The sequence below is a fragment of the Silurus meridionalis genome, chromosome 1 (genome assembly GCF_014805685.1).
Source record: "Silurus meridionalis isolate SWU-2019-XX chromosome 1, ASM1480568v1, whole genome shotgun sequence".
Classification (NCBI taxonomy): Eukaryota; Metazoa; Chordata; class Actinopteri; order Siluriformes; family Siluridae; genus Silurus; species Silurus meridionalis.
Window position 1 is genome coordinate 15,622,433 of NC_060884.1, and position 24,311 is coordinate 15,646,743.

At 35.7% G+C, this 24,311-nt stretch overlaps 2 protein-coding genes and 1 non-coding gene across 4 annotated transcripts in view; 1 reads left to right on the forward strand and 2 right to left on the reverse strand.

The window, feature by feature from the left end:
• Positions 1–44: 44 nt before the first annotated feature.
• Positions 45–15,413, reverse strand: mars1 (methionyl-tRNA synthetase 1). Of its 2 annotated transcripts, XM_046849971.1 has the most exons (22): positions 15,154–15,413; positions 12,016–12,106; positions 11,859–11,937; positions 9,989–10,120; positions 9,370–9,445; positions 9,117–9,283; positions 8,920–9,029; positions 7,518–7,634; positions 6,903–7,106; positions 5,880–6,081; positions 5,636–5,710; positions 5,385–5,555; positions 5,172–5,267; positions 4,527–4,644; positions 3,831–4,044; positions 3,492–3,623; positions 2,555–2,659; positions 2,111–2,306; positions 1,889–1,960; positions 1,433–1,460; positions 579–644; positions 45–278 (listed from the first exon to the last, which is right to left on the reverse strand). In XM_046849971.1, the coding sequence occupies exons 1-21, from the start codon at positions 15,254–15,256 to the stop codon at positions 634–636; spliced, it is 2,499 nt and encodes an 832-aa protein (XP_046705927.1). In that variant the 5' UTR covers positions 15,257–15,413; the 3' UTR covers positions 45–278; positions 579–633. The 2 variants fall into 2 exon arrangements, with proteins under 2 accessions (XP_046705927.1, XP_046705922.1); XM_046849966.1 differs by lacking the exon at positions 1,433–1,460.
• Positions 12,809–12,881, reverse strand: trnag-ccc. Its single transcript has one exon. It is a non-coding gene; the product is annotated as a tRNA-Gly (tRNA).
• Positions 15,414–16,495: 1,082 nt separating the features above from the next.
• arhgap9 (Rho GTPase activating protein 9) overlaps positions 16,496–24,311 on the forward strand; it is a 48,658-nt gene continuing 40,842 nt past the window's right edge. Inside the window, exon 1 of the mRNA XM_046849690.1 lies at positions 16,496–16,611. The gene's annotated coding sequence lies outside the window, so the exon portion shown is untranslated. The remainder of the gene's footprint in view (positions 16,612–24,311) is intronic.

Genomic DNA, 24,311 nt, shown 5'->3' on the forward strand with positions numbered 1-24,311 from the left:
GCCTTTCTACTGGATGATGAAATAATTGCTCTACAGACAAAGTGTTATCTTGCCACATTAAAGCGTGTTTATTATTGTATGGTATTTGCAATTTATGTTCAACATGTCTGTCTTGCCAGCAGCCATGTCAAGTTGGTTACGGATATATTTTCATTCACAACGATTCCTTTAAAAGAGAAGAAAAATTCCCTGTACTATGTATCTTCTTCTGGTAAAGCCAAACGATGGCATCTTTACTCCTACTCACGCTTCCTCTTGTCTCATCACTTCTTTCTTTGCTGAGGGGGAAGAAACATATGACTGGTTAGAAATATAATAAATTTAAGATGATATATATATATATATATATATATACACACACACACACACACACACACACATTTTTAAACAAATTTAAATAATACAATTGAGGAAAATCTATGCCACCGTGCCAAACCATGTAGTTAATTCTTAAGCATTGCGTATTACTAATACATTGTGAGAAGGTTGATTACTTGTACAAACTGAATACACCCATTGTAAAGACAATGATTAGCATCTGCCAGCTGTTACTGTACGCTTTCTCAGGCTGTACTTACATTTGCAATATGTTCTGCGGCAGTAGGAGGTTTGGTCTCCGTTGTGCTGCTCTTTTTACTTGGACCCTGCACGAGAAAAGTGACTTAAGCACACTTTCAAAATAAAAAAAATTCATTTAAAAGCATTTGTTGTGAACACAAATGGCAAAATATAAAACCATATTTAAGGCATTAGGTGTCACGTCACATATAAAAAAAAAAAATTAATACTCCGCAACCCAGGCGAACGTTATCGCATTAATTAATATAAATGCAATTGCTGATAAATACTGATAATTACTCATGGTCAGGTCTCTGGGGGAATTAATCCTGACATATAAATTCGGCGACAAACATTAAAATGAAGTCATATAGGCCACTGTGGACTGGATTTTTGTCACGCGTAATAAATTTGTTAATGTGGAGGTTTATGCGAGTGTTTAAAACGAATCCTTTCACAATTATTGCTGTTTAACTAATTGAATTGGATCGATTCTAATCATTGATAATTATATGAATTCGAGGAAACACAATCATTTTACAAATCCAAACAATTAGTAAATAAAACAAAAAGAAATACACAAACATGCAGGCATATTGCTCACTGGTGCAGTGAAGTGTATTCCACCCTTTTATTCTAATGAGAAAAGCCACTCTGCACAGACGGCCATTTGTTTAAGAAAAACATCTTTCCGATTAACTTTTCTTTAAGCACAAGCATGACTATTAGGCAAAAAAAAAAAAGGAAAATGCCACAGTGATTGGAAGCAGCGTGCTTTGATCTGGGGGTGCTAGATCCATTTCATACTTAAGGCATCGGTGGAGGTGGCAGTGCAGGGGGCACAAAAGCATGCAGCGGTTTTACTTAGATCTACCTTTGCCGTAGGGGGTCTCCTCCTCTGGCTGAAAATAAAATTCAAGTAAGAAGAGGAAGACAGGACAAAGACTACGTTAGCTCTGGCTGGAACGTGGCCGCTCGAGGTCTAGCCCTGAATTGTTCAACACGGCGAGGGGGTAAAAGTAAATATTGTGCGTATTCTATCCTGTTTGAAGGCTTTCTTGATAAAGCAGCAATTCCTGAATGGGGCTTAAAATATCGCCCCCATCTCGCATTTCGAATGATGTTGCAACAGGTGTGATTGGAGCTTGTTATTTCACTCTGGAATGATGTAATATCCAGACACCTCATCCAACTTATGAACCGGTCACTGTGTCATGCTTCATCAACCCGGACCATTAATCATGTCTGACCTCAAAAGAAAAGCCATGAATCTAAATCATTTGCTTTTCATCAAATTTTAATAAAAAATCTCTGGCACTTATTTACAAACCTGTTGTCCTCCAAATTTCTTCCTCAGTATCTCAATTTGCTCAGAATCCAGCTTCTGGAACAAAGGACTGACCTAATCGGGCGGAAATAAAATAAAATAAAGAATTACATTCATTAATAGTAATAACAACAACAACAAAATTTAATAAGGATTTCATCACTAACTAACCGGTTTTGATACAACAAAGCTACAGTAGTTACACTTTTATTAGGGGACAATTACCGTTCCGATCCGGTGGCCGGTTGGGAGGCTGCGGAGGAAATATCCCTCAGCACCCAGCATGGCACTGGCACAATTATCTGGAGCTTGCAGCTGGGTACGGATGGTCTGACTGACTGTGGGCATGTACGGCTCCAACATGGCCGACAAGAGACACGCCACATTCACCGACACACTAGTTACAGTGCCTGCACGTTTCCTACAGAACATACATACACACACACACACGCACACACACGTTACCATCTAAAAGCTATTTTGTTCTCAAAATATGATGTTACAGAATCTGCCATTAAATTTTATTTTAATTGGCAGAGTTGCTTAAAATGTTTAGTGAACACCCTCAGATTTTTAAAGTGTGTGTTAATTGTAAGATGAAACCATGCATTTTCAATCACCGTGTGACCCAGACTATAGTCGCACTGACGCTTATTCACATTTACTTGCCTGTCCTCATCTCCTCCTTTGATCTTCTTCCAGGGTTCATTTATCTGAATATACTGGTTGCCATGACGAGAGACGTTCAGAACGCATTTCAGGGCATCACGAATCCTGACCAATCGATCAATAAAACAATTAATGAAATAAATAACCAGACATGCATTTAAATATAATTATTTAAACTTCATTATATGTTTGTGTATGTGTGTATATAATTTCAACATTTTGTAGTTATTTTACCAGAAAACCACAAGTTGCCTATTTTTTTTTTTTTTTTTTTTTTTTTTTACTGCCTCTGTATTATACCTGAACTGGTGCAATTAACTATAAATAAATGCAAAAGGGTTTTATTTGTATAATTATGTGCAATATTTTTTTTTCCTACTAAATACATTTATCATATAAATAATAAAATAAGTAAAAATCTAAAAATGTGTACATTTGATGCGATGTGAAAAATTGTATTACATCAATGCACATGAAAACAAGCTCCTGTTCAGAGAGCATGAAATTTAACCAGGATTTTGCCAGTAGCAACTAAAACATAAAAAATATACATCTTGTAACGAAATATTGGCCGTCATGCACAGTCCATGTGCACAATTTATCCTCATGTGTTATTTCTTTTGGAAAGGCAACCCGAAAAATTTATTAATTCGAGCTATTCAATTATAATTTTTTAATCTAAATATAAAATACTTACAATTTACATGATTTAACATGAGTCAAAATGTGAGAAATAAATGCTTTTCGGTTTGTTTAAATGCGGACATTTTGTCCTTTAAATTGTGTAGTTAAATAGGTACTGGCATGCAGTGTTCTGCAACCATAAGAAGAAGTCTTCGGTATTTTAAAATAAACGTCATATAAAACGTATGAAAACGATAAAGAAATAATTCTAAGCGAACAACAAAAGAAACTTAACACTAAAAACATTTCTGACCTGACTTTGTCCAGCAACTGGATGTACTGCTTGAGCTCCCAGGCCACCTGAGCAATGATACGCTTGTCTTCATCCTGCAGAACGATCTCCGGCACACAGCCATTAAAGAACTTACTCACAAACATGCCCGCCCTAAAAGTCAGAGACAAAGAAAGGCAGAGACGAGAAAACAGAGCAGGTGAACAGCAGATCCTGTGTGATTACTGGGCCGTGCTGCAGAGTGTGTAACGTGATCATCTAAATGTTTATCAGCGTAGACGAACGTCTACTTAAAGAAATGTACAAACAGGCCGCACGATACGTGCAAATGCAGTGAGAATGTTGAGGGGGTTTATTTACCTGTTGATAAAATTGCCCAGGTTATTGAGCAGTTCGGAATTGTTCTTCAGTGCCAGGTCGGCCCAGGAGAAAGACGAGTCCTGGCCCTCGGGTCTCACGTAGGTGAGGTAGAAACGCCAAACGTCGGATGGAATGCCTGTGTCTTTAGCCATGTCTCCAAACACTCCCACACCACGGCTCTTAGAGAACTTTGTGTCCTCATAGTTCAAATATTCTGGTTGTCAATAAACAACAAATTCAAATAATGAATATTTTACAAACTCAAACCTTTAAAGCTGTGCTGCTTTACTTACTGAACAATATAACCATGATAGTGATTTCAATATTTCATAATTCCAGCCAAATCTATTGTCTTAAAACAGAGATTTAAAATCTGAGTGTTTAAAATGTTACAAAAACCTAAATACTTGAATTCGTTATTAATGCACCAGATTTGAAAGACATTAATGTCCCTGTCTTTATAATATTGACTTTTTACTCTGAACAGACTACACGAAAATTAATTTCCATTTGGGAATATCATTTTTACTCCGATGCTTCATGTCACGTCTAAGTACACTATAACACGTGATAAAATCGCTGTAATGCACATCCTATCATGGCTTATAGCTTTATTATAAGTCCAGTTTTCACCTGACTTCTGTTTATTAGAATAAAATCTGCGAAACGGTTTTCAGGGATGTTGCTGTGCATCACCTGTAGCGATGAGATTGTTGACGAGAGTGTAGTTGTCCTGTGCTCCGAGCAGAGAGCAGGGGAAAACTACGCTGTGGAATGGAACGTTGTCTTTTGCCATGAAGTTGTACAGCTCCACCTGCAGGACAATGAGGAGAGACGAGCACAATTATTTTTCAATAAGACATTTACTTATTAGCTTATGCCAAACATTGTAATTAATATAATCAACCTGACCATCTTAAATAATGGCATGACCAAAAATAATTAATCAGATATAATATAATATAATATAATATAATATAATATGATATAATATAATATAATATAATATAATATAATAAAATATAATATATATTTTATCAAAGTGAAGAGTGTATTAAGTAATATATGTTCTCAGAAGGGTCTTAAATGATTGAAATCCATGTTTTTAAAACATCACTAACATCACAAAACTAGTCTTACTATACCGTAATTCTGCCAGTCGTGAGGAAAATGAAAACATTAATAATAATAAAAACACTTTAGCTCTACAATGAATTGATATGAGCAAATTCTACTTTTACTTTTACTGTAAAATGCTTTTCTGTGTATACAGGTTGTACATTGCCACTACATTAGGGATGTTATGTACACAACGCAGAAAGTGGTAATCAGATTTGGCACCTGTTGTGGGTTCTTCCACCACTTCTCCCAATCACTGGTGTAGTTGGCTGTAATGGAGAGGTAGCCGATGGGGGCATCAAACCAGACATAAAACACCTTTAAATAAAAAACCAAGAGAGAGAGAGAGAAAGAAAGAGAACAGCAGGTGATTTAGGTGTCTGGAAACTCCAAAATAAAATCCAACCATTTAGTGTGTAAAAGCAATTTCCGTACCTTGTCCCTATATTCTTCGAGTGGTACAGGTGTCCCCCACTTCAGGTCTCGTGTGATGCAGCGTGGCTTCAGACCATCCCTTAACCATGAGCGTGTGATTTGCTTAGCATTCGCTGTCCAGTCACCAGTACTGAAAGACTGCTCCAGCCATTTCTCTAACTCGCCTTCCAGCTAGTAAATGCACACAGACAATGTTAGTGTACGGAATACATGCGCATGTTTTATTTTAATAGTAAATACATAGTGGTTACCTTGGGCAGGTTGAGAAACAGATGCTTAGACGTGCGAATCACAGGAGTCTTTCCGCACACCTTACACAGAGGATCCTGGGGAAAAGTCGTAAAAAAGTAACTTCTCTAAGGTTCAAGTCCTAGTTAAAAACTTTGACAAAAAATGTTTATTTATTATGAAGTGGAAGGCCTTTCTAATTTACTGATGCTTCAATAATATGCAGTCTAATTGAATCTGAGTAACAGGACAAGTTTAGATTTGTACCTTCAGCTCCACCGCATTAATGAGTCGGCCGCATTTGTCACACTGGTCCCCTCTGGCTTCGGGGTATTTGCAGTGAGGACACACACCCTCAACAAAGCGGTCCGCAAGGAAGCGCTGGCAGTGCTCACAGCGCAGCTGCTCCACCGTGTCCTCTTGCAGAAAGCCCCGCTCGAGCAAACGGAAGAAGATGTTCTGTGAAATCCTGAGAGAAAGAAGCTAATTGATTATAATTAATTTATACTTTATTTATACTTTCACTTCTGCACATTTCTTATTCAATGCCACAGCCTTAGAACATTTATCTGTACTTCTTAACGATGGCCACACATCTCTGCACTGCTTTAGCCTTTATATTTATTCACTGTACATATGCTTACATATATATATATATATATATATATATATATATATATATATATATATATATATATATATATATATATATATATATATATCACATGCTGTAAATATGCTACATATTTATCTGCATTATTTGCACGATTGGTTCTTTTGCACTTCTGGTAGATGCCAAACTGCATTTTGTACCTGTACAATGCAATGACAAAGTTCTTTCTTTCTTTTCTTTCTATCTATTTGTCTATCTATCTATCTATCTATCTATCTATCTATCTATCTATCTATCTATCTATCTATCTATCTATCTATCTATCTATCTAGCTAGCTAGCTAGCTATCTATCTATCTATCTATCTATGCAATGAAGAAAATCGGTGGAAAACCAAATTTTCCTATGAATTACTATTGAGAGATTAACTTTAAATTCTCTTTTTGCTTAGTGTCAATTCAGTTTTAACCAAGTCGGGTTAAAGTAAGTTAGATCTTCAATATATACTTGTTAGGAAGGGTGAGATATACTAGTGAGAGCTCCGAATCAAGCAAAGCCTGTTACTGAATCCTTTTAAATTCCTGCTCATGCAACATCAACAATACCCCAAATACACACTTTTTAATTCCCCAGTTTTTAAAACCCTTTCTACCACACATGCACGTTTCAGAATCATACTCTGTCTGTTGTTGAGTTGTGGTGCGGCCAAAATAGTCAAAGTCGATCTGGAACCACTTGTAGATGGCATCGTGGATGGCAAAGTATTTGTCGCATATTTGTTGAGGTGTTAGACCTTCCTCGAGAGCCTTGTTCTCTGTTGCAGTGCCGTACTCATCTGTCCCGCACACATACAGCAAGTTCCAGCCACGCAAACGGCCATATCTACAGCCAGAGACACAATGTGAGACACAGAGACATCAATGTTTATTGAAGTATTAAATTCACAATTAAACAGTAAAAAAAAAAAAAAAAAAAAAAAAAAAAGCATGTAATAGTAATAAAAAATAAAAATGTTTTACTTGTGTGCAAAACAATCAATTCTAAATAGTAAATAAGGAACAGGCTCTACACTTGGATGCAATTACATTTTTTGTATTACAATCTTTTTCACAATTTAGCTTGAAGCATTTTGATACAAAGCCAAAAAGAGCAAATATCTACAAAAAAAAAAAAAAAAAAAAAACCCACACATACACAAAAAAGAAAATCTGATCTGCCTACTGTAGTTTTCCCATTAGTGCTTCATAATGAGGGTAAACAAAACAACTATTGCAGAGCAGGGCTCCGTGTTACCTGGAGAATACATCAGCGCTGAGCACGCAACCGATAATGTTGCCGAGGTGAGGCACGTTGTTGACATACGGCAGTGCACTGGTGACCAGCACATTACGCTTCCCTTCCTTGGGTAATCTGAATAAATCAGCATACAAACATCGCATTATAAACAACACTCCTACACATACAGCGACGTTAATGAGAACAGAGTCGCAAAAATACGCGAGCTCCGCACGAATGTGAATGACGTATGACAGCAATCAAAACGTGTACTTGGGTAATGACTAAGTTATGACACGTTATTATACAAGTGATACATGCGGAGGACTTTTAGCGAAAATACCTTTTAATAAAGATATTTATTTACAATTTCCTATTATTTTTTATATAACTTTATAATTTATAATTATGATTTCATTGCCTTTCTCGAAATAAAAGTACAACAGAAGCAAAAGGACCCACCAGGAGAGTGAGATACTTAATCCTTGAAATTAGTAAAAATAAAATAATGATAATAATTATAATAATAATAATAATAATAATAAAAAAGAAATTTGCTTAATAATCTTGCAATGGTTTTATCCTTTTCTTTGTCCTTTAAATTCTGCAATACAGTTTACTTTTGCTACAGTGGCATAGGACTACAATCACCTCTGGTTTGCTTACTATAGACAAATAAATAGCGTTACATTTATTGTATTTATTATGTATTTATTAATTAAATATATATCCTCAATTGAGATATTTCTCTTTCTCTTTCTGACATATATGTTGAATATTAAAAGGGCTAAACAAATAAAATGTAACTGTATTCTACTACCACTACTACTACAAATAATAATAATGATAATAGCAATAAAAATGCAATGAGAAATATGTCATTATGATGTTGGGTAAATTTGCTGTCATTCAAGTAATAAGACAATGTTATTCCTTTTGCACAAATAAAAATGATAAACCTGAAAATTGTTCACAATGTTGGCCAGCTTCAATCAACCCCAGAAACACTGACATACTGACCATACCATAGATTTCTGTTTATTAGCTTAATCTCACACTGACAATAAACTAAAAATAAAATGTGTTGTCATTTAAAAAAAAGTGTCAGTAATTCAGGAGCTGCCTGTACGTACAGCTCTTGAACACAGGGTTTGAATCTGAAGAGTTACAGTATGTTGTATTGTATGAAGTATGTTGTAATAAAGAAACTCATCTTTTTAACCCCATAAATGTTTGTTTCTAAGGTGATCATGTGATTACTGCTGCAAGATACAAGAGTGTTGGGGGGATAAAAGTGTGAGATCTGAAAATTATTTTCCTGCAACACTGTAAACTCATTACACCTTTTTACATATTATTAAATTACTCAATAATTGAATCTTCTACAGCGTGTGTGTGTTGGAGAGGATTATTATCTTACACAGGGTGTTTCCTTTCTACGGTAACACGGCTCTCTGCCAGGCCTCCGCTAAAGGTCTGACCAGCTACCTCAATCTCCTCTTCGGTCATCACATGCTCAGCCTCTTCGGTCTGAAAGACAACATGCTCGCAATCAGGGTCGCATTTTTTTTTTTTACGGTGTCTCTTTTCTGAACCCAGTCAAGGAAGACTGTGTACCTCACTGGGTAGGTTTTCCCTTCGCTGTGTGTGTAAAGCTGGCTGCTTTTGAAGGAAATTCTTCAGAGCACTAAGCGCTTTGCCTGGCAGAATCGCCTGCACTGCTTTGGTGCATGCGGGGAGCTGGCTTACACGCTTAAACCAACCTCGAACCAAATGCAGCTCACCTGAAAACAAATTTAAAAAATGATTACGCCAAAGAGATAAATACAGACTGAAGCACACATGAATAGCTACCAGCTGCTTCTCTCACCTGCATTCAGATCAGAGTCAGACAGAATGGGGTACAATGCTGACCACAAGACAATGTCCGCCACTTCCACTGTCTCCTGAAAACAAACAAGAAATAGATTGCGTAGATAAAATATGGGGGTAATTATCGATTGACGCAAGGAGACGACCAAAGAGGTTTGAATTCTAATTATGGGATGTCAGGGTCAATGTTAAATGTGCAAACACTCCTCCCCTCTACAACTCGTCGATTTTCGGTAGTTGCCGTAGATATGCACGCACGTCTATTCTTGCATATGTGCAATGCTTGCCTTTAAATTCTCTTACTAACAAATACGTACCTTTGTATACTCCTTAAACTCTGCAATGTAATAAACCCTTTAATAAAGCAATAAGTAATTGCAATTCATTGTGATGACAGAACTTTTTCACATCGGAAAGGTTACGGTCAATTTTTTTGAACCTTGCGAATGATTATTCACATAGAACATGGGAGGGAGGACAAAGTCCTTCAGCAGTAACTGAAGCACAGAAATGTGTCTGAAAGTTAACAAAATATTTGCAATAGGATCCGAGCCTAGCTCGAATTGATCCTAAGTGTGATGTGCAGAGCTCTGCTAGGTTAGGGTTAATTTACTTACTGCAGTTAGGAACTGTGTGGATTTTCCACTGAGAAACTGCTCCAGCCAGCTCAGAGTCACCTTCAGCAGTGTGCCGGCCTCACTGCTCTTCCCCTGGAGCACTGCCACATGAAGTGCCTGAAGCAGCACGGGCTACACAAATATACACAGACACACACCATTTACCATCACACAACAATCTCCAATATAATTCTCCAAAGTTTTAGATTTTGTTTTTATAATCAAAAGAATATGTAGAATAAATATCAGGGTAAATCAGTGCCATTTATTCCTTTACACTCAACGCATAGCACTTTTCTTATGTATAATGGATAAAGCATTAATCGTGTCAATTCTCTGACCAAGACTTTTCATTCTGAAAATAAATCACAATGTACCGTAGGTTTTCTGTGTAAAATGTTGCCCATTGTCAGTATTTCAAAAAAAATAAAATAAAAAACAATACCCAACTTTTTGATTTGTAAAAAGATTCGGTGCACACTGTGTTGTTACATGTGAAAAGTGGAACTGCTTAGCAGCAAAGCCGTGGACTGGATTTCGGTCTTTCTTAGTCTGCTTTCACACTCGCCATTTTTCATCTCAACCCACAGCTCATGTGTTGCGTGTAATCCTATGTGAAGCGAGCACAACGGCATCACGGCATCATCAAAAAGCAACGCCGGTGGTTTTTTTAGTCGCACAAGACTCCTTACAAATTCGAAAAAGAATGATTTCTACTTTTTAAACAAAAGGTGGACAAAAAAAAAAAACAGCACAAGTGCTCCAGCCAATGCTTTTTCTGAGGGGAAAAGCCAAAAGTACTCATATTAAATGTTTAGCCCAATGTCTATTCTAATTAAGGTGACCCTAAAAACAAAATGTAAAAAGTGTATAGTGTTTACAGGAGTTTTATGACTGTAGCATCAATCAAGCGAAACTGAATTTCAGAAACGACCAAGGACTCAATATTTTTATAGACAATTCCCCATATATTTTCCACAGAGTTCATATATTTGGCCGTTCATCTGTATGACTCAGGGACTACACTGGAAATCATTACAAGCTTCGTGTCCTAATATCACCGGCAACAAGCAGAAAAAGAATGAAGTTTCCCTCTGGTTCTCTAATCCATTTCCTCCTGTGGGTTATATCTTATGCCGTCTCAGAGATTAGAGAAAATACTTTAACTTTAGCGCAAAATTCCTGTAAAGTTGCTTTGTGACTAGTAATAAAGATGGAACTGTTTAGCGGGTGTGTTTTTGTTCATTAACTTTCATGCAAAACCCCTGGAAAAGCTGTGTGACCATTTATCAGGAAAGTTTCTGAAAGGACGGATAAAAGTATTAGGACTGACCTTTCCAGTCAAATGTGTTTTTTCTCCAAACTTTTTACACAAAGTTGGAAGCACACAATTGTATATGATGTCTTTAAATGCAGCAGCGTCACATTTTCCCTTCACTTTAACTAAGAAACCCGAACCTGTTCCAGCATGACAATGCCCCTGTGCACAAATCCAGCTCAATGAAGATGTGATTTACATGGGTTGGAGTGGAAGCTCTTGAGTGGCCTCAACCCTAATAAACACCTTCGAAATGAACTGAAATGTTGAAGGCACTTCAGTCCTCCTCACTCTTCATCAGTACCTGCCTTTAGTAATGTCTTTGTAGCTGAATGAGCACAAATCTCCACAACCACACTCCAAAATCTAGTGGAACATCTTCTCAGAGTGGAGCAAATAGGGACTGAATGTGGAATGGGGTGTTCAAAAAGGACATAAGGTCAGGTGTCCACAAACATTTGTTCATATAGTGTATATTTATGTTATACAATAAACAAACAAACAAACAAATAAAGGCAATACAGAGATTGCTTTATGGCATCAGATCCTGACCTGCAATTCAGTCGCTTCCCATTCCAATAACTGCCTGCTAGTATCAGTGATCTCTTTCCCACCAACCTCGAACAGATATCTGTGGACATACAGACATTAAAGCTTCAGCAAAAAAATCAACAAGGCAGAAATTAGAGCTGTATTAGGAAATACTCACTGGCAGATGGCATTCGCACTGAAAAGCTGCTGGCCGCTGGGTAACAGCACAGCAGGCAGGACCGGGCGACTTAGGAAGGACACCACCTTTTCTGAAAACGCACACGGATACAATCAGCTACAAACCTTACAAACTTTCACTCACAATACAGTCTCATCTAAAGTTATTTTTTTTTCCACTCTGCACCGCTAAAATCCACGAATGTGCAAAATATCTGTAGGCCCTATATTTAATACACAAAAAGTAAAATAATACACATACACTATAACAGTATGTTTTATAAAGTATCAATATTGTATGCCCCCCCAAACACACACACACACACACACACACACACACACACACACACACACACACACACACATACAACATTTGGCCCCCTATTCAGAGCAATAATGATCTAATTTATACAACTGAGAAGTTGAGGGTTATGGTGCTTGTCAAGGGGCCCAGACTGGCAGCCTGGTGGTGCTGGGATTTGAACTCACAAACTCACGATCAGAAGCCCATAGTTTTAACCACTGTCCTACGACTTCCTTATAGTGTGTGTGAGAGGGGCAATACAGTACATGCACAGTACACGATGCAATACATTTAAAGAAATACATATACTGTATTACCATATTTAACTTTTTTATGATAAACTTTCTTTCGGCTTCTCCCGTTAGGGGTCGCCACAGCGGATCCTCCGCACGTTTGATTTGGCACATGTTTTACGCTGGATGCCCTTCCTAACGCAACCCTCCCCAAATTATCCGGGCTTGGGACCGGCACTGAGAGTGGCTGGGGATGGTTCCCTGACCGGGAATCGAACCCGGGTCGCAGCGATGGGAGCGCTGCATCTTAACCACTAGACCACCAGGGGACCTAACTTTTTTTATGATAAATTTGTGCAAATATTTATGTAGGTAAATAATAGATACATTTTACATATACTTAAACCGGTGAATGTGACATTGTGTACAGGTCAATTTTGTAGGTCTAAATTTACTAAAACACATCTGTACAGCCTCCTAGTTGGACCTGATGAAATGACCAGTCAGTGTATAACCAGTTAAGTATAACCAGTGTCATACCAGTGTATAACCAGTTAGCTCCCATTCATTCTGGAGATACATGTCAAGCTTTTGGCTTTTTTGGTAATCCTGCAGTGGATATTTCTCCTTATTATCGTTGAACATTGTTATAAAACAGTGACTGGGAAAAACAGTTGTTGTTGTTTTTTGAGCACACAAGCAGTAAAACCTGATGATCCTCATCACTGATATGAATCATTGCTGAAGTGGCTGGTCAGGTCTGCACCAAATCTTATAACAGAGTAACATATCACAGTAAGACATCAACCAACAAACTATTTGGTCTAAAAGTTTTAAACTGTTTCATGAGCTTGGAGAGTGTTAAAAGAAAGAAATAGTGACATGAGTTTTATAGAGGGATGAATGTGTGTGCATTTGGCACTGATAGAGAGAGATGAAGTCAGAGTCTTTGTTACAGGTATGGTGAAAGAGACTAAATTGAGGCTTCGAGTTGTGTAAAAGTTTTGACAGTTGGAGATCGAAATCTTGAACATTTCAAGTCAAGATCTGAAAATTCAGTTTCAGTTCAATCAGGAGATAACGTTAAAAACAGACGAGCTGTGCGGAGATTGCTGAATATAGTTTAAAGGTTTTAAGAGTTTTAAGAGTTTGATGGGAATGCATGACACATTTAGGAAAATTCTAGCTATTATTATAATATGAATTATTATCATCATAATTATTATCATCATTATTATCCTCTAGTAAGTATTATTCATTGATAAGTATAAGTACCCTCAACAGAGAGTAGCATGAACAGCTACATTAAAAGCATTAAATAAAGGCAGGACAATAACACAATGTATAATGATATTAATATTACATTGTACTTGTGTGAAATGTCGAGCATCGTCAGTACCTGACCAACCTTCCCATTCGTTTAAAAAGAAAGAGAGAAAAAAAAAAAAGATTTAGTAAAACTGCATAGCAACAAGCAGCTGAGTGGATTTCAGGGTGTTGTGCTGTTATCTTATTCTGCTCTCACACTAGGCACAGAACGCCTCCTCCCTCAGAAAGCAATGCTGGTGGTGTTTATTTCAGATTTGTCACAGCACAAAGACCCAAACTTTTCATGAAAGACACAATAATGTCTCTTTCACCTTTCCAACTAGCCTGCGCAGACACCCTGCTTTGTGTTATAAAGCACAGCATGCTAGTCCACTGTCCTTCAATTTGGTTTTACATTTAGTAAATGTTTTTCCTCATGTTTCTGCAATAACATTTCACCAAATTATAAACTGAAACTGACAGAAAAGTTCAGATGCGTGACAGAAGTTAGATTCTGAATGGGGGCGGTGACCAAATCTGACTTTCATCCAATAGCTGTGAAGAAAGTAATGAAGCCTTTTATCAAAGTGGATGCGGCAACTGTCACTCAAACTGAACACAGGCGACACCCCACAGAAATCCATTACTATTAAGTAAACTCTATTTGTTTAAGGAAAAGAAATGGAAGGTTTCTCAGTGTCTAAAATATGTCTAACACTATACTACCATTAAGTGAAACAAAGATGAACAACAGAAAGAAACTGTCAATAAACTTATAAGCTTTAACATACATTTATAAATTATAACCTATCTATCTATCTATCTATCTATCTATCTATCTATCTATCTATCTATCTATCTAAAGCTGTTTTAGGACAATATCCGTTGTTAAAAGCTTTTGTTAAAAACTGGACTGGGTTGAATTATCATTCTTAAAGCGGCTGCATTTAAAAGGACAGACATCTCCAGATTTCATTTTCCATGGATTTCATCATCACGACTACAGTTCAGGGCAAATGACGTCATCACCATGATCAGACCTTATATCACTCATTATTCATGTATTTATTGATGAGTTTTCCCTGATGGTAATTAATCTAAATACAGCTGTCACTCTCTCTCTCACACACACTGGACACACTGCCCTGCTTACTTTCAGATAAAGTCCTGATATTTTTAGATCTAATATTAAGCTTGCAGAAATCATTTTCAGAGTAAACACTTTAGACACACTGAGTGTCCTTTCACCGCTTCCAAGTAAATCTGACAAAGTAAGATGAACAGACTTTCTTACCCTCGTGGCCGAGAAGCTGCAAGTCACATTTCACTCCAGTGTGCTCGAGCGCTGCTAGCACTTTCACACACTGCGGGTTGCCTTCACTCACAAACAGCTTCATCTGAACTCTGCTTCTAGTTTCCTCCGCCGACAGCCTACAGAAACGACTCTACAACCCGATATCTCTGATGAGTTGTGCCAGAAACATAAACAATTCAACTCAACCGGCTTTCATAGATTCAGAATCTGATGCAACTTGACACTGGATAACTGCAACACGGCAAACTGTAGTTTTTTATGGACCAGGAGCTCTGTGTATACGGACACGCATACGGAATCAGTTGAAACTACATTTCCCATAAATAGCGCAAAGTGTCGTAAAAAAGCATTGCACTTCCTGCTTTTTCACCATTGCGGGGCAGTGTTGAGCAACTTTAGAAGACAGATTGTTATAAATATGAACATTTATTTTATATATAATATTAAACTAGAATTGTTATATTCTACCACGATATGATTTAAAATTTTCAAATTTTTACATTATATATATATATATATATATATATATATATATATATATATATATATATATATATATATTTATTTTATTATTATAATTTTTTTTTAATTTTATGTCAAAATGTTATGTCAATAACGCATTAACGCAAATTCATTTTGATGGCACTAATTTTATTAACGCTAGATTAACGCAGTGATTATTTCTGTGATCCTTTTTATTAAAAATCTACATACATAAATATAAAAGAGGTAAACTTACAGCCTTAAACGCAACACACATTTATTCACAATGTCCTTTCTTTACTGAGATATAAACAAAACTCCACCAAAAAATTATTTTTAATCACTAAACATTTGTTCTACTGAATTTCCAAGTCTCAAATCAAGCACCAAAATCTGCATGATGCACAAATCCGGCAATTAAAACCATCCGTGTGGAAACATAGCAAAAGTTCTGGTGTCCTGATGATTTACAGATTTTAAACACATTAATATTTAATAAACATCCATATTTGTCCATGTCAGTGTTAATTAGACATTAAAAACTTTCAATGAAGTATATGAATATATATATATATATATATATATATATATATATATATATATATATATATATATATATATATATATATGAATATACTTATAAAATCTCTGTCTATAAAATATATATATTTTTTTTATTTTTTTTTTAGCATATTTATACATTTTAAATATATAAAACGATCTTCAAAAAACGCTCGATTGCTCTCACTCCCTATGTAGTGCTCAAGTGAAGGTAGGAGGCAGTTCATTGGAACGCCATTGACAGTAGCTCAGAGTCTGGTCACGTGATCAGGGCAACGCGACGCTCCCGCTCGGGGCAGAGAGTAAACGCTGGAGTGGAGTTTGAGTTGATGAGAAGATGCTCGGCTGTTTTTAGGCTCTTTGGATTACAAATCGTGAATGCACCTGCAAAAGGTGAGAATTTGTTTATAGTTGCAAAAACATTTCTACACTTTTGCCTCTTTATTTGTTTTCTGATCGTTTATCATATTGTACTTATTTCTTCTTCTTTTTTAAAAATCTAATGTATGTACATCCTGCACAGAGAGCATGCGGTATATATTGAATTGGATATTAAATATTTGACAGAATAATTGGAACGATTAGATTTTATTTGGGGAACTTTTTGAATAAATGATATGGATTATATATAGAATCTAAATGTACAGTTCATCAGACTCATGATTTATAGTGTAGAGTTAATTTCAGTGTACAGCAAACGACAGATTACAGTTTTCAGTGTTTTTTATTTCCAGTCTCTACAGGTAGCTGTATATTTTTTAACTTATTTTCCCCCTGCAGATCACAATAGGCTCATATAAAATATTCATAAACGCAGTTTTTCTGGCTCTTAAACTCTGTTGAAATGAAAGATGATTTCTCTTTGACGTTTTTATTGTTCAGCGCGCGTCTGACGGTTATTGCGCATGCGCACGCCACTTTGGCAACCTGCGCAAATTTCAAGTACAGTGTTTCACCTCGGATTGTATTTTATAATTAGTATAATCTAATAATGAGTCTAACAATTAAACTACTTACAATATCATGCTGGAAGAAGTTTTTAACAAGACTGTTGAGACTCCCAAAATATTATACTTTTCACTGTTGGAAACAAAGGATACCAAACTGTACCTTGTCTTCTCATTGCCCTCAAGACATGTTTTTTTACCTTTAACATATATTTATTATCATATATATGACATATTGTGTAAATTCATAATCACCTTGTAAAGTAAAGCTTAAAAGCTACAATATGTGCATCTGTGTAAAGGAGTACTATCTGTACTATCTGTACTATCTGTACTATCCATGCCACAAGGAACTGTAGAGTCTAGCACCCTTTTGCTCATTGACAGTGTGTATTTTATGCGTTAAAGGCCACAGAAATAAATCAGAGCTCAACAGGAATGTACTGGACCAGCATGACATTATAAAGATAAAATAAATATCAGCTCAGGATTAGTTTCCAATGCAGTCGATAGAAAGTGGTAACTAACAATTCATTGTTTTCACAATTTTCTATTCCAAATCCTGTCACACAACTGGGTTACAGAGTTTGCAAGACTTTGACCTTTTATTGTAACTTTGGGGTTATGGGATTACATGCTAGCACTGACCTTACCTTTGTATTATATAAAATAGATTAGCATTAAAAAACTTTAAAATAAGATTAAAAAAAAATTAAATGCTACTCGTTTTATTGAAAAATAGTTTGACTAGGCATATTCTGAAAGTATACACATTCATGTTATACTATTTCTTTCTGTGCTACATGCAAGCTTTTTTTTGAAAAAGACCTGTTGTAAGTAAATAAATGCAGTGTGAATATGCTTTCTTTTAGATTCCTCTGCATTTACGTATATACAATAGCAATAAATAGCAGACATGGTCAAATACCACATTACTGTACACGGTTTTGGACATTTTTGACGTAATGATGTGGAAAAAGGATGTGGTTGTCGTTGTTTCACAATTACAACTCAGTAGGTTTTATCCCACAACCCCAATGATCTTAGTAGTGATGGAAAAAACCTGCTTACAAACTGTCTGCTTTTATCTTTTGCCCTTTAACCTGCAATATAATGTTTCTGGTGTTTCTACAAAAAAAAAACTATTTTGGAGGTGTAGATGCTCTTATCCCAAACAGTTACAAATCTGGTTTATATTTGGGGTTCTCAGCACTGGATTAATACATGTACAATTCAAAAAATGTTTGTTATGTCTATTAGAATTGGCAGGTCAAACCATAAAATTGGGTTTTCAGAGCTGGTTTACAGTTCTGTCTAATTGTATGTAAAACATATCTTGAAGGCCATAACACATGACAAAAAGTTTTCCTTTGTTGCTCAACCGTAATAATAATTGTAAATTATTCACAAAAAGAATCAGTGTATTACACACTATTTTAAGAGAACCAGGGCATTTTGGACAAAAGCCTTTCATCATCTGTGCAAGCAAAGTGATTATGTAGCTGTAGGATATGAATCATGTGAAAGAAACATTTTGCTTGCACAGCTAATAAAAGACTTTTGCCTGAAACGCCCTTTTTCACTGGACACAGACTGCACATTTTATGAAGAAAAGAATAGCTTATTATGTGCTGTGACAGTATTGTTTGAAAAACAGATGTACAAAATCAAGATCGAACAATACGGTATGCTGTATTGTTACCCCTCCCAGGTTTACCAGGAGTCCTTTGAGACAAAAGAGTTTTTTTTTGTCTCTGCTGTCTCCGGCTTGCTCATTAGGGATCTAAATCTACATCCAGCCCACTGTAAAGACATTTTGTGACAGTGTCTCATATGATTAAAGACACTATAAATACAACATTTTATAGATTTTATAAAATTAAATGCTACTCGTTTTATTGAAAAATAGTTTGACTAGGCATATTCTGAAAGTATACACATTCATGTTATACTATTTCTTTCTGTGCTACATGCAAGCTTTTTTTTGAAAAAGACCTGTTGTAAGTAAATAAATGCAGTGTGAATATGCTTTCTTTTAGATTCCTCTGCATTTACGTATATACAATAGCAATAAATAGCAGACATGGTCAAATACCACATTACTGTACACGGTTTTGGACATTTTTGACGTAATGATGTGGAAAAAGGATGTGGTTGTCGTTGTTTCACAATTACAACTCAGTAGGTTTTATCCCACAACCCCAATGATCTTAGTAGTGATGGAAAAAACCTGCTTACAAACTGTCTGCTTTTATCTTTTGCCCTTTAACCTGCAATATAATGTTTCTGGTGTTTCTACAAAAAAACTATTTTGAGGTGTAGATGCTCTTATCCCAAACAGTTACAAATCTGGTTTATATTTGGGGTTCTCAGCACTGGATTAATACATGTACAATTCAAAAAATGTTTGTTATGTCTATTAGAATTGGCAGGTCAAACCATAAAATTGGGTTTTCAGAGCTGGTTTACAGTTCTGTCTAATTGTATGTAAAACATATCTTGAAGGCCATAACACATGACAAAAAGTTTTCCTTTGTTGCTCAACCGTAATAATAATTGTAAATTATTCACAAAAAGAATCAGTGTATTACACACTATTTTAAGAGAACCAGGGCATTTTGGACAAAAGCCTTTCATCATCTGTGCAAGCAAAGTGATTATGTAGCTGTAGGATATGAATCATGTGAAAGAAACATTTTGCTTGCACAGCTAATAAAAGACTTTTGCCTGAAACGCCCTTTTTCACTGGACACAGACTGCACATTTTATGAAGAAAAGAATAGCTTATTATGTGCTGTGACAGTATTGTTTGAAAAACAGATGTACAAAATCAAGATCGAACAATACGGTATGCTGTATTGTTACCCCTCCCAGGTTTACCAGGAGTCCTTTGAGACAAAAGAGTTTTTTTTTGTCTCTGCTGTCTCCGGCTTGCTCATTAGGGATCTAAATCTACATCCAGCCCACTGTAAAGACATTTTGTGACAGTGTCTCATATGATTAAAGACACTATAAATACAACATTTTATAGATTTTTATAAAATTAAAGCAGTTTCATGAAAAAGCAAGGCTCGATTTGTGACATGAAGTTGCTTTCTGTAAATTATAATCTAAGAGCACAATTTGTTTAAGATAAACTGTAGAGATTTAATTGCAGGCAGTATATAACAACAATACAAGGGTCTATTGTGACAGTCTGAATTCATCTGTGTCTCTTGGGAAGAAACAACACTTATTCTGCCACTAAGATATGTTCTGTCTTTCCTTGGTTTCAGTCTGATTGAGTTTTGCTGTCATGCTTTTTTCTTTATTGCTCTCTTCCTGTAACAGTTAGTAAAAAAGCAGGCAGTTACATTCAGTTATACATACGGTTTGCCTTTACCAGGTTGTAACACATGCACACATACAAACTCAAATGTCATACACCACACAATCGCACATCCTTTTTCTTATTGTTTAGACTAAATGAACTATATGATTTTCCACATTTTTAAATATTAATTTAATCTTAATGTATTATATAACGGCTTAAGCATCTTCCAGGCATTTCAAATTTTATTTTAATTTTGTTGTTTATACTAGGAATAGACTCTCACTGGGCACTTTAATATTCATTCATTGAATAATACCTGTATAATAAATAATTATATTGTTATTGTTAATATGAATCTAGTATCTTGTACTCAAACCAGCTCATCATCACCAATGATCAGCACCAACAACCATGACATACTCAAAAAAAAAATCCCCCTGAATTTTTCCCAATTCTGATGTTTGACACGTACAATATGCAAAGCTCTCGGCTCTCGGATTTTTTATGACACGCTCCTTCCACATAGGCTGATTGGATAAATACGTGAGTCTGCAGGTATACGTGTGTACCTGTTAAAGTTATTACACTCCCACTGTTGTTTTAATATTTTGCATTATGTAAAGCTCCTTTGTGATGCTTTTTAAAGCACAATAGCTATTGTGTATATGAAGTTGCCTCTGGGTATGTACTGTATGTAGTCATTTGTTATAGACCTCTTTATGTCCAGTTAAACACACACATTTACACAGCTTGTAGTTCACTCATGTCTGTCTCCCAGGCAACCTTTTTTTATTGTCAGTGCATGTCAGTTTGTCAATATAAAAGTAAAAATTGTTTCTATTCACATGTCAAAAAGTATCTCTCTCTCTCCCTCTCTCTTTCCCTTTCTTTCGATCAGTGAGGTGAAGGATAGAAATGTGGAGGCTGGCTGTACATCAGGCCTCATCTGTGCGTTCAAGACTGTAATAGAAAAATCACACTGACATATGTCGCCTTCCTCCACACAGAGCATGACAGAGTGAGTGATAAAATCATGATATGAAGAATAGGACAAAATACAATGTCTTTGCAGCTGTTAATGCTGCTATATCGCCTCTCGATATATGCAAAGTAGAATATGAGCACGTGATTTATATGTGATGATACAGTCCCGCTGTCACAAATGTCATCACAATCCGGAGTCGTAAAGCAAGGTGTAGAACTAATAGGAGGGAAAAGGCTCGTTATGCTCAAGAGTTTCATATTCAGTGTCATATTTGAATAATAACATTTGATCTTTGTGAAACTTGAAGAGACTCCATGGCGGCTTCGCAAAAGCCAGCTCTGACAGTGTATTATTTAACGCCACTCAGCTCCACTAATTTACTCTTCTTTCTTGCTTTTTCTGTAACCATGAACTGGACCAATATAATTCTTTCAGATCTTGGTGGGCATCGCTCATTGGTGTCTGCGGGTGAAAGGATGATGTTGCCCTGTGTGATGCAAAGATTGTTGCATTTTTCAAGTGGCACCCCACTTTCAAATGCAGTGCAGTGAAAGTTGATTAGCTATTCGTGCTGTTGAAGTCTGGCATCATGTACTCATGAGGAATTTTTGCAGGATATTTCATGGATATCAGAGTATTTCATAGGCTTGCCACAGTCACACAAGTGTTTTGTGAATTGTGCAAGACCGAGACTTTTTACTGTAACTTCAGGGTTATGGGGTTACATGCTAGCAAAAGCCTTGCCCAGATATCATGTAAAACAAATATAAATACAAATGTTTTTGATTCTGATCAATCTGAAGACATTGACCAATATTAGCATCTCAGAGCTAGCTGTAATTCAAATTTAAGGTTTATTTGAATGATGTATTTGAAGATAATGTGTAGTGTGGTCTATGGAAGTTTTCAGTAAGGATACATGTAAGTAACATTTCTAGAAGTAGTCTCCAGTGTCAGTTTTGTAGGCTGTAAATTAATGTAATGACTTCTGACACTGGAGACTTCTCATATATATATATATATATATATATATATATATATATATATATAAGTCTCCAGTGTCAGAAGTCATTACATATATTCTATATAATATGTAATTGAAGACATGATGAATTTTTGCAAATGTTTCACAACACTATATGTAACTATACATACGTTTAAAGAATCCATAAACATAAAATAAACCTGTATTCTTAAATACTAAAAAATTCACTAATTGGCAACTGGAATAAAATGTTATATTAATTACAATATATTTAATTATAATTAATTATAAATATAATTATATTGACATCCAAACTTAACTATACATTTTATATGTACATATTTATATAATTAATTATAATTTATAATTTATAATTATATATATATATATATATATATATATATATATATATATATATATATATATATATATATATATATATATATATATATATATGAGCTTTCATGCTTTAATGCTTTCATGCTGGAAAAGGAAAAGGTTTGGGTCTCTATAGTTTAAATTAAGGAAAAGTTGATGTTACCTCATCCAAAGACTTCCCAAACAATTGTGAGCCTCCAGCTTTGTGATAACTGTTTGAAGAAGAACCACATATGGCTGAGAAAATCAGGCTTCCCAGTAATTTTGCTTATATAGTGCATTACCTTATAGTTCTATAGTAATAATATATTATCAGTTATAGCAATAGTGCAGTAACATATTTGTAGTAAGAAACCTCATCATTAACACCATCAGACTTGTATTGACACAATACTGTAGGTTTTTATTTTTGCTCCGTTCCATTCCAATGATCTGTTTTATTGTGTGTGAGGAGCAGCATAATCAATTTAGTAAGATAGCAGAAGCATAAAAAAACAGTATTGATTGAGTGAGTAGGAATAAGGATGATATCTGCTTAGACTTTCTCTCTTTTTTCGAACTCACCAAGAAATGACAAATATTTGTTGAACTTATCAATCTGTATATTTTTCTATTTGGTTTGTTCTTTGTTAAGGAACTAGAGCTTTTATTTGTCCATCCATCTATGTGCTTGACAAAACAGAGCTCTATCTGAGCAGTCAATAGTAGGAGAGTTGATTGGATGGTTGGCTAATTGAACAGGAGGGTCATTTTAGGTCAGTGTACTGTGATTCATTATTATCTATTGGACTGGGGATTAAATTGATTGGCCTTGTTGCAGTCACAATGGCTATAACTCTGTCTGCTGCCTTCCAGGGGTCTTGCTACATTGTGTATACAACATGTACTACGAAATTTCATGCTTAGATTGGCCTGGATAAAAATACTTTGACTTGAAATATTACTCAGAGATGATACTGAATTCTTGTTAAAGTTTGTGTAAGAGTATATAAGTAGGAAGAGGACTACATTTGTAAAATGTATAATTGGGAAAACCACATATGCATATTGAAATGTTACACTATGAATTATTCTTAAGTTAAAGAGTAAAGTGTGCATATATTTTCTCCAAAATGACTTAAAACAGTTGGAATCAGTGTGTTTGCTAACCTGCAGTCTCTGCCGAACCACTCTGGCCTGACTTATTAGTGTAATAAAGGACAGTCCCATGACAACTAAATCGACTGTGTGCAATGAAACATGGATCAATGGCTAAATCAGGCTGGCTTTTTATGGAGAGACGGAGAGAAATTGTGCACAGCAATTTCAATATGTATTCCAGCATTTATAAGAGAACTACCCTAAATACCATACACAAGCTGCACTGCTTAAAGATAACAGCTGGTGCAAGTGTTTTTTCGCTTCCTGGATTGATTAGTGTTTGACCACAGCCAGCTTTACATTTAGCAAGTAATTCTTATTTAGTTTACGCCTCTTTGCCAACAT

What these genes read in the sequence shown, in the direction of transcription:
- mars1 (XM_046849966.1), bottom strand. Translation starts at nt 15,256, where the DNA reads ATGAAGCTGTTTGTGAGTGAAGGCAACCCGCAGTGTGTGAAAGTGCTA. An exon ending in AGTGCGAATGCCATCTGCCA is followed by an intron (nt 11,938 to 12,015) that starts GTGAGTATTTCC and finishes GTATGTCCACAG; the next exon opens with ATATCTGTTCGAGGTTGGTG. An exon ending in GGTGGAAGAACCCACAACAG is followed by an intron (nt 4,645 to 5,171) that starts GTGCCAAATCTG and finishes ATTGTCCTGCAG; the next exon opens with GTGGAGCTGTACAACTTCAT.